Genomic DNA, 10,713 nt, shown 5'->3' on the forward strand with positions numbered 1-10,713 from the left:
TACAAAAACAACATTGAAGAATTTCTTTTTTTTAAGATTTTATTGGGGAAGAGGAACAGGACTTTATTGGGGAACAGTGTGTACTTCCAGGCCTTTTTTCCAAGTCAAGTTGTTGTCCTTTCAATCTTAGTTGTGGAGGGTGCCGTTCAGCTTCAAGTTGTTGTCCTTTCAGTCTTAGTTGTGGAGGGCGCAGCTCAGCTCCAGGTCCAGTTGCCGTTTCTAGTTGCAGGGGGCACAGCCCACCATCCCTTGCAGGAGTCGAACCGGCAACCTTGTGGTTGAGAGGAAGCACTCCAACCAACTAAGCCATCCGGGAGCTCAGCAGCAGCTCAGCTCAAGGTGCCGTGTTCAATTTTAGTTGCAGGGGGCGGAGCCCACCATTCCTTGCGGGACTCAAGGAATTGAACTGGCAACCTTGTGGTTGAAAGCCCACTGGCCCATGTGGGAATCGAACCTGTAGCCTTCGGAGTTAGGAGCATGGATCTCTAACTGCCTGAGCCACTGGGCCGGCCCCCTGAAAGGAATTTCTTGAATTGTCTCCGTAAACAGACTGAGCTGTACTTTTTTTTTAATTTTTTAAAATCTATTTCCATGTAGAACCAAACCTGAACATGTCTCTACCGATTTGTATTTCAGTTTTAGTTTTCCCACGTGGTATGTTCAACAGCCATAGCAATGATTGAATTTGTGTGTTTTGTGATGACAGTCTAATGACACTCACCCAGTGGGTATCATGCCCAGCTGGTTGCAACAGTTACAGCCCTGTATAGCCTCAGTGGCCCTGGAACAGGTTCAGGCCACAAGATGAGAGTTCTGAAGCTTCTCCGGAACAGAGGAAAATGGTAATGGGACTGGGGAAACAAAAGGTTCACCAAATTCTGGAAATCTAAAGCATAGTGTGATTGTACGAAGTGGTTTCCCTTTACGTCACGGCATGCAACTCCACTGTGTGCTATTCTTTTCCCTAGAAGACACAATTCCGAAGAAGGTGGTGTGCCACTTCAGTGGGAAGGCCTATGCCGACGAGGAGCGCTGGGACATCGACAGCTGCACACACTGCTACTGCCTGCAGGGCCAGACCCTCTGCTCGACTGTCAGCTGCCCTCCTCTGCCCTGTGTCGAGCCCATCAATGTGGAAGGAAGTTGCTGCCCAATGTGTCCAGGTATGTCAGCCACCGTCCTGCCAGTTTGCGAGCTGTAATGCTGAGTTAAGGTGAAACTAGAGCAGACTCAGAGCCTTAGTTCATGTGGCCCAAGCAGTCCCCTGAAGTCTCCCTGTACAAAGACATGGGAGGTAACTGGAGAGACTCGCCACCCAGGTGAGGGCCTGATTTGGGTTCAATGCTCTGGTTCCTCTGACTTGCATCCTCTAAACTTGAGTGGTAATACACCTGATGGTTATAACCGACCTGTCAATGACACCTGTCCTAGCTGAATAGCCCTATCTGTTGGACTAGCCTAGTGGAAAAGGTCCAAGATCAGACATAGTAGTAAATGCACCTAATAGCTATTGCAAAGTGAATACATATATCAGAACCAAAATCTAGTTCTAAAGCATACAGTCTGGTTCGGTCTTTTTTCAGTTCATCAATTCAGGCAGTATCCACACCATCCCATGCAGCCTTCTGTCAGGCCCTTTGCTGGACTTTTCATCTCTTCCATGGAAAGCATAACCGCAGAGCACAACCCCAGTTTGCTGCTGTGGAAACCCATGCCTGTGTCTTTCCCCACATCCCTCCCATCCATCATGTCCACTCAGTAATCCACCTCCTAGTTTCAAACCTGTGTCCCCTGCAGCTTCCCAGATCCTTCCCAGGCCTTCTAGGTTCCATGTCAGTGTCTCCTGCCAAAGCAGCTCTTTCATCCTCTGCCCCGGTCCCAGTGACGAAAGACCAGAGCCCTCGGCAGGACAGCCTCTGGGCAGGGTCCCAGATCTACAGCCCTGAGCACGCAGACCTCACAGGCAGTGCAGACCACATAGACTGAGGAGAGCAGAGGGCTCACTCAAAGAGCCAGTTGAAGTCCTGAGTGAGTCAGGGGCTTCTCCGTCTCCAGCTCGGTTCTTGTGTTTTCCTGCCGCGTATTAGAGAATCTTGCCCCTGTCATCTAGTGAGCTAGGAGTCACGCTGACTGAGAAGTGCACCTATACTGCGCATTGTAAAACGGGACCGCCATTAAACCCCGAGTGTCACTGAGCTCTGCACACATCCGCCTTTTATTTAGGTGCTGCACAGACTAGCCCTAATTGCGTACTTCTAAAGAATATCTCCTAAAACGGATGGGATATTCTGCCAGGTCCAGAGAATAACCCCCCCTTTTCAGAGTCTTCAGTTGGATTTCCTCATTTAATTCTCATTGACCTTCTTTGAGGTATTGATTGAGAGTGAGAGGTTCACTTACGTGGTGTTTTGTCACTCAGTGTGTACGTGGGGCAAAATGAAATCCTGAAGTGTTTTCAATGAGAAGAGTGAGGGAAAATAGGTTATTTTTCATTGGAGTTGTTTAATCTAGTGCATGTCACCTATGTGTCAACAAGTTTCATACCAAATTTCATAGTAATATGGTTTTAGTGGTATAAATGGGGAGGCTGGACCTTATTTATTCAACCAAGATTCATTTAATGCCTACTATGCACAAGCACTATTCTAGGCACTAGGGAGACAGCAGCGAATCAAAGTCCCCATCCACACGGAGCTTAGTAGAGAGAGACGGGCAGCAAATAAGTAAGCAGTAAATAGCACACAAGACAAGGAGAAGGGCTGCGGAGAAAACACAGTGAGGCCGGGGCTAGGGAGCTGGGGACGGGTGGTTTTCTTTTCTACAGGATGATAAGGGAATGCCTCACTGCGAAGATGACATTTATAAAGAGACCCAGAAGAATCACAGGAATCGTGGGGAAGAGGCAGAAGCTCCTGGCAGAGGCAGGACAAAAGCTCTGGGTGGGAACATGCTGTTGCACGTTCAAGAAAAAGCAGCGAGCCTGTGTGGATGGGACCCAGAGAGCAGGGAGGGTAATAAGAGGAAAGCAGAGAGGTAGCCGTGGGCCAAAACTCGTAGTCTCGTGGGTGAGTGTAGGGTTTGATAGAGTGAGGTGGACACTTTGGAGGGTTTTGAGCAGAGGAGTGACATGATGTGGCTTCCCTTTCACCAGGATTTCTTGGTGCTGGGTGAGTGCAGCTCGGTGTGGAGGGCAAGAGTGGAAGCCGAGTGACCAGTTTGGAGGCTTCCTAATAATCCAGGTGGAAGAGGATGATGGCTTGGACCAGAGTAGGAGCTGTGAGGTGGAGAAGAAGTGGTCAGATTCTGATTATGTTTTAAGAGTAGAAACAATAGGATTTGGATTAGATGCGGGGCCTGAGAGGAAGCGAGAAGCCAAGGACAACTAGAATGTTTTTAGACTGAACCATGGAGTTGCAGCTCGGGGGTAAAAATCAGTTGGTTTGGGGCATTTTTAGTTTGCAGTCACCACTAGACATCTAAGTGGAGATCATGAATAGACAGTAGTAAATGTCCAATCAGAAGTTCAGAAGAGAGATTGGAAATCGATCTATAAATTTGCAAGTTGTCAGCTATAGGTGTTTTTTTTAACCTTGAGCCTGGATGAGACCACCCAAGGAGTCAGTGTTGAAAGAGAAGAAAAGAGAGCCCAGCACTGAGCCCAGAGACCCTCCAAGCTTTGGGGCACTGGGCAGGTGAGGAGGGACTAGAAAGGAAATGGAGAGGGAGCCCCAGCGACACAGGAGGAAACTGACCTGGAAACAAAATGGAAGAGGCTGGGAGGAGTGCCGTTCGGTCCCGTCAGGTGAGAAGTGGGAACTGACTGAAGGGCGCTTCGCATTTTCCTAATCATCTTGACAAGAGCCCCGTCAGTACCGTGGTGGAGGCAGAGTCGAATTAGAGTGGTTCCGAGAGAGAAACAGACCGTGAATTAGAGACAGAGGTTGTACAGCCTGCTACAGACCGTGAGTGCTCAGTTCACAATTACGATTTTCCCGTGAAGTAGCATGGCCTTTGGAGGCTTTCACAGAAGGACCTGAGCTAGACCCTGAAGCACAGGTGGGCTCTCCTTATTGGCGTTAAGAGGGTCATCTGACCAAAGACCCTGAGGTGGAAAGGTGGAGGCCAAATGCCCCTGGAAAAGAGCATTCTAGTAGCAGGAACTCAGGAGGTAAGACAAAACAGATCGCTTTGGCCAAGATTTTTAGGGCCTTAACTGTCAAATGAAGAGTGTAAACTGAGCCCTTCTTTTGGGAGTGAGGAGGCTCATTTTTGAGCAGATGAATGACCTGATCACAGAGGTGCTTTGGGAAGACCAACAGGGTCTACCCAGAGACCCTGCAGAGACCAGAGGCCAGGCCACTGGAAGTCGCAGTGCAGACATCCCAGGTGTGTGACAATAAGGAACCTAATCCAGGTGGTGGTGGTGGTGGTGGTAGGAATAGAGATAAAGATTCTCTCTCCTTGGTTTGTGAATTTGATAGAGTGTGCAGACATCCTTGTTCATTACTGGACATTTCTCCAGTGACTTCTCCGTTAGGATTTACTGTTAGATTGAAATTTAATTTCTGTCACTCTTCTTTCTGCGTCTGATATTCTTAATGAATCATTTCTCCATCTTATCTCTCAGCATATTGTGCCATCAGTCGTGCTGCTGCCACTTTATGTTTAAGGGTCGCCAGCCAGGAAGGCTGGATTCCTGTCCTGTTCTCTCATTGGTGCACTGTGATCTTAGCCAAGGTTCCTTACTGAAGTTGCCAGGTTCCATTTCTCATCTGGAGAGCTCATGCTAGCCCGCTTTGTCCTCTGGACGTATCAGCTACCATTCTGAAGAGCCTCACCCTTTACAAAGCACTTTCCCCTCCTGCTGTCTCCAGATAGGAGTATGCAACCTGGGACTGGCTAGTGCTTGTCCCATTTTACAGAAGAAATCGAGGCTCAGAAAAGTTCCGTGAATTATGCAGCTAGTTAGCAGAAGACCTTCGAGTCCTGGTCCTAAGTAGATTTCAGGTTCTGTCTCCAAAAAAGTGGTGCCCACAGCTTGTGAGCCTCAGCATTCCTGAAAAGGACATTTTGAAGAAGGTGGCTCTTACAGCTGACCAGGTGCCTCTGAATGTAAAGGAAGTCATCTTGGGTTTCTCAGAAGTTCAGATCAAATCTGACCACAGGAGTAATTCTTAATTGTGAGCATGTACCTGTGACCCGTGTGGCCTGGCCGGATGTAGTTTTGTCACTTCTCTGGCCCCGTTGTCTAACAACACCAGCAGCTCTAAAGGGCTCTTGTATAGTAAATCGCAGAAGGGTCTATGTTACAGTTGGCGTTGAATGCAGCCTTTGGCCATGGAAGACCTGGGTCCAGTCATAGAAACACAGTAGCACCTACACTTCTTTTTGTTTCTCCAAGCAGTTTTTCCCAGAAAAGTAGATCCTTTTTTGGCTAAACTGCTCAGAAGCAGCCTCCTTCTTAAATTCAAATTAAGGGGAGAGGGTCATTTCCCTTTAGATTTGAGGACACGGAACTAGAACTTTTAAGTCTTTTGTGATTTGGAAAAAAAAGGAGGTGTGGGTGTGTTTTAATCAGAGCTGAACTAAGTTTAGTGGAGCAGACTGATACACAGGACAGGCCAGAAGCTGCTGAATGATGAGAGGTCACTGTCGGGAAGAGAGCCTGGAGAGGGCAGGATTGGTCTTGATCATGGCTGTGCCCCAAAATGTAGACCAGTGTCTGCCACATAGGAAGAACTCAGGAAATACTTGTTGATCAATGGTGAGGTAATTCACCACTCAAGAAGACATCTCCTTCCATCCTAGGCCGCTCTTTCTAACTTTCTCTGCTGTTGCCAAGCAGAGCCTTTCTAAGCACCTATGGGAATTGAACTCACACAGTTGAGTCTCTGTTGTTTGCAGGGGTTCACTTGAAACCTACTCACATGCAGGAAGGAGGCAGAAGAATTTCAAAACTGTTCTCCATTGTTCTCACCCAGGAAAAACCCTGAAGAGAAACTGAATTGATCCAAGGTCTGAGAGCCTCTGCAGAGGTTTTTGCGCTTCAGCTGTTAATGTCACAGGTTTGGTGGAATAGATCTTATGTTAGCCTTTGCTACTGAGGCCTCAGAAGCCAGTGGCAGGTTTGCCCTGATGCAATAGGAAGGTTCAACACTGCTCATTGGACCAGGCAGGGGAAGGGCTCAGGGGTGCTGTGGTATTTAAAGAGCTCACTGAAGTGTCAAGATAGTTTTCTTCCCAAATTCCTCCAGGAAACCACATCTAAGGGTTTTTCAGTGGGCGAGCTAAACACCATCTCCCGAAATACCCACCCCAGAACCACCCAGTCCAGACCTACCAAATGAGGACCTGTGAGAATCAGCACATTTTATAAGCTCTTTGGGTGAATCAGGTTCACACCTGAGAAAAGTCTGAGACTCACTGCTTTGTACTCAGGCCCTTGCTTCTGTAAATGATAACATTTTTCAGTAAATTCTCACTTTAACTCTATATATAGTTTTCAGGGACTCATCGGATTTATAAGACCATCTAGTTCCTGCCATGTCTGAGGCCTTATATTTTAGTAAGGAAGCAGAAAACTGAGGTACTAAGGCCCAAGTGACTTTATTCTTGGGGACAATGGGAAGACTTGGGCCTGGAATCCCAGCTCTGCAGTTCCTGGATGCATAACCTTGGGTGGTGTATTTAACCTCTCTGACTTTATGGCCCTGACAGGTACTTAGTTAACTCACAGTGGAAGCTTAGCAGATACTCTCTTCTCTACCATGTTTCCCTTCTCTCAAATTCATCTTAACAGTATCTGGCCAATAGGAAGTATGTGATTGATGCAGACTCTTATTCTTGCATTTCGAAAAGAGAGGTTTTTAAGAATTATTTCTTTAAAAGGTTAGGCTAGTTGTTAGCCAGATGAAGTAAGGATATACAAATATATTTGTAGGAGCCAAGGTAAGCTTTAAACATTTGCATTGGTCCCTTTTAGAAGTTGACTTTAAAAAAAAAAAAAAAAAAAAAAAACCTGATATGTGGGGTAGAGAATATTCTTCTTCTCAGAAGGCAGTTTTGTTTCATGTTGTAGTGTCTTATGGATCAAATGTCTATATGATTGAAAATACATTTACTGAAGATCAATTTCCAATCCACATGGTTCCAGAGGTAACATAGCAGAAACTTAAGACTTACGTCAGACAGCACCTCATGAGGTCTGTCCATACCCCATTCCTATTTCGGGGAAGAGACTGGAGGGAAAATGGCTAAGAAATGCACAGTGGAAGATGCTTTAACCTTTTCACTTCCTGCAACATGTAAATGATTCAACACTCATGGATTAAAGAGCAACAGTTATTCAAGTCTAATATTTAGCTGATAGAAAGTAAACGAAATCCTTCCATTTCCATCAATCTCATGCTTGCACAAAATTATAGAGCCATCAATCCATTTGACATGAAAAAGCAGAGTACCTGACCCCAGTGGACAAGAAAATCTTTTCTCCCCTTTTAAGTGGTAATAAGATATGTGTCCCACTCCTGCAAAGCTAGTGATGCTCTGACATTAATGATATAAATGCAAAATCTGGATCTTGCATGTCCCAGGACGGATCGTGTTGAACTGAATGCACCATCCATTTGGATTGAGGAAACAAAGCCAGCAATAGGTAGACTCTCCCTCATCTCTCATGAAAAATATCCCCTTTTTTCAGAAATGTATGTCCCAGAACCAACCAATATACCCATTGAGAAGACAAATCATCGTGGAGAGATTGACCCAGAGGTTCCCATGTGGCCCACACCTAGTGAAAATGACATTATCCATCTCCCCAGAGGTAAGTGCCAAAGTGAACTGAAATCTGTCTAGTCTTTTGGAGGGTCTACTTTGTTTTCGTTTTTTTAATTTTTAAAACTTCCTTTGGATAACTTTTAAATGGCATGTCCAACTAAGTTCAAATAACTATTCTAGAGAAGACAGACTTGGCTGTAACATATTTCACAACCCAGAATGATAAAGTAAGTCTGCAGACAACTGGGTAAAGTGCCTCCTCTGGCCCCACACACATGTTCAGAGACTTAGTGGTAATAGAACGAAATATGTTCTTTGTCCTTAGTAGACTTTCTAAGCCATCACTGATATTTATATGTGTGAATAAACTTTATAAGCAGAGTAGTAATAAATTATTCACTGTCCCTGTGGATTCTGTACTAAGCATTTATGCATTAGGTTACCCTCTACATCTGGGTAGATTTTACTCCACAAGACTTCGATTTATTACATGTTGATTTTTCCCCTCACCAGGTTTATTCCATGCTTTATTTTTGTTGCTCTGTCCTTTCAGTTGCATATAATAGAGATGTTATTCTGTCTCTTGGTAGTTAGGTGGTAAAGCAAGGGCATTCCTGTCCATATTGCCTTCTCTATAAAAGTAGACTTCTTGATCAAAATGTTAGGTTGGTGTAAAAGTAATTTCAGTTTAAAAGGTTAAATTGCAAAAACCACAATTACCTTTGCACCAGCCTAACAGTATAATCTTGCTCTTCGCCATGACTCAGTACTGCCTCCTCGCTACTCCAAGGACGTTTTCAACATCACTGCTATGCAATTTTTGTAATATTTCCTTTGGAAGAAGCAGTATTCATTGCTTGAGAGATTAATGGTCTGTTACTTTAGCGATTCATAGTGTTATGCTTAGATCAAGCCAAATGACCCGAGAGCCAAATTCCTGGACCCAGTGTTTTGGCTCCTTGTATAATTCCTCTGACTGAATGGTGCTTTAGCATTGTGTTTACATTCATTCATTCCATAAATATCTGTGATTACTCTATGCCACACACTGTTCTAGAGGGTGGGCTTTGGTCATAAGAACAACCTTATTTATTGTAATTTGTTGAAGACTTCTGCATTACATAGTATCTGTGTTATAATGACCCTGAAGGGAAATTTCCTCATGTATCAGTAGCAAGAAAATGTATGCTTCTCCTAAGCAACAGATTGGCTTTAATCTTAAAGACATTATGAATCTTATTGATACTTTACTTCTCTTTTTCCTTTGGCTGCTAGGAAGCTCAATGCTAAATTATTATGCCCCACTTTTAGCATTAAAACAGAACTCAATGACTGAATTTTGTCAATAGACCTCAGCTGAACAGACCTTAGTTGAAGCTTCATTTTCCTTTCACCAAGATTTTCCTTTTCAACAATCTTCTTGTATGGCATACATTCCCTAAAACCATTTCCAATATCATTTGTAATGTGGTAAGGCAAAAATTCATTCCTTTACTCACTGTGTATTTAAAGCCTGAATTCTTCGATAAAATGTTTTTACTTTTGGCATTTTTCTTGATGCTGATAAATATGTTCCTCTTTTTTCTCCCTTCCTATAAATGTTACCATCTACATTGGCTAAAATGACTCGGAAGGTTCTCTTCTTCCCATTCCCCCACATATACAAAGCAGCATATTCATAAAAATCTGATTCTTAAATGGTAGACAGTCTATCGCAAAGCTGTGCAACTGGGTGAGCCGAGTTTCCAAAACAATTTAGGAGCAACTCTTTTTGATTGTATGAATCCCGCATCTTTCACTAACCTGCTCTTTGATGCATTTAGACAACCTGACTGCAGTGGTTTATTTGAAACAAAATAAAGGGAAACTTCCAGGGAGCGTTCCTGCTTGGTATATATTTAACCTTGTTAACTCTAGCTGCAGTCTTCATTGCAAGAATGATGATTACAAGGAGCAGACAGACCTTCATTCATAAGAGCAAAGTTAAATGTTGTCCCCTGTGCAGAGTATTAATAACTAAGTCAGGAAAAGGATCGAATAGGCCTAGTGAATTTTCAGCAAGTTTATGAAAAGTTTAGAGCTCAGTAAATCAGAATAGCAACCAAAAAACCAAGCTTTTCATTCATTCTGACTGTTTTTATTATTACACTGGTAATCAGTCTTCGCTATTAGTCTCCTATTTGCTGCTAAGCTGGGAGCTAAGCTAATGTTTCTGCTTTAAAATCTTAGAAGCCAGTAGAGGTTAATATTAATCAAAATTTTTTTTCTAGTCTAATTTTAGTCACTTTTTAAAGTCTTCCTAAGAATTTTCTTATTTTCTTGACGAGCGCAAACCAGCATCATCCTACCCAATTATTAACCCTCATCTTTCCTTTTTCACATCCGTCCCTAAGAGCTCTGTCCTCTTTTTGGATCCACATTAGACTTTCATCGTATTTTAGCCTTAAAGTACTGTAAAGCAATAAAACCAAGTTGTTGCTCTCTATTTACAGTGTAATCGGGTGTTAGGTAATAAATGCTTGTAATGTTTATTTTCCTAGATGTGGGTCACCTCCAGGTAGATTATGGAGATACTAACAGACGGCACCCAGGTGAAGATTCTTCATTGGACTCCATTGCCTCTGTTGTGGTTCCCATCATCATAGTCCTCTCCATTATAATAGCATTCCTGTTCATCAATCAGAAGAAACAGTGGATACCTCTGCTTTGCTGGTATCGAACACCAACTAAGGTACTGTCCTAAAAAAATGCCAGTCTCTTGACTGATCAAACTAGGAAAGCTTGCATGCTTATTATTTCCTTAAATTGTTTGATATATTTTATATTAGCCAGGACAATTTTTACTTTACTCTTCAGAGCCTCAAGTACACATCAAGCTGTAGCAATCAATCAGATGTCTAGTACTTGCGCAGGGCTGGATCAATCGCTGGATGAATT

General features: G+C 43.7%; 1 protein-coding gene across 3 annotated transcripts in view; it reads left to right on the forward strand.

Moving 5' to 3' along the window:
- CRIM1 (cysteine rich transmembrane BMP regulator 1) overlaps positions 1–10,713 on the forward strand; it is a 187,874-nt gene that overhangs the window by 173,410 nt on the left and 3,751 nt on the right. For all 3 annotated transcript variants that reach the window (XM_019741906.2, XM_019741916.2, XM_074331893.1), the window contains 3 exons: positions 969–1,163; positions 7,700–7,822; positions 10,317–10,507. In XM_019741906.2, coding sequence (XP_019597465.1) covers positions 969–1,163; positions 7,700–7,822; positions 10,317–10,507 — 509 coding nt within the window. The remainder of the gene's footprint in view (positions 1–968; positions 1,164–7,699; positions 7,823–10,316; positions 10,508–10,713) is intronic.

The sequence above is a fragment of the Rhinolophus sinicus genome, linkage group LG05 (assembly GCF_036562045.2).
Source record: "Rhinolophus sinicus isolate RSC01 linkage group LG05, ASM3656204v1, whole genome shotgun sequence".
Taxonomy (NCBI): Eukaryota; Metazoa; Chordata; class Mammalia; order Chiroptera; family Rhinolophidae; genus Rhinolophus; species Rhinolophus sinicus.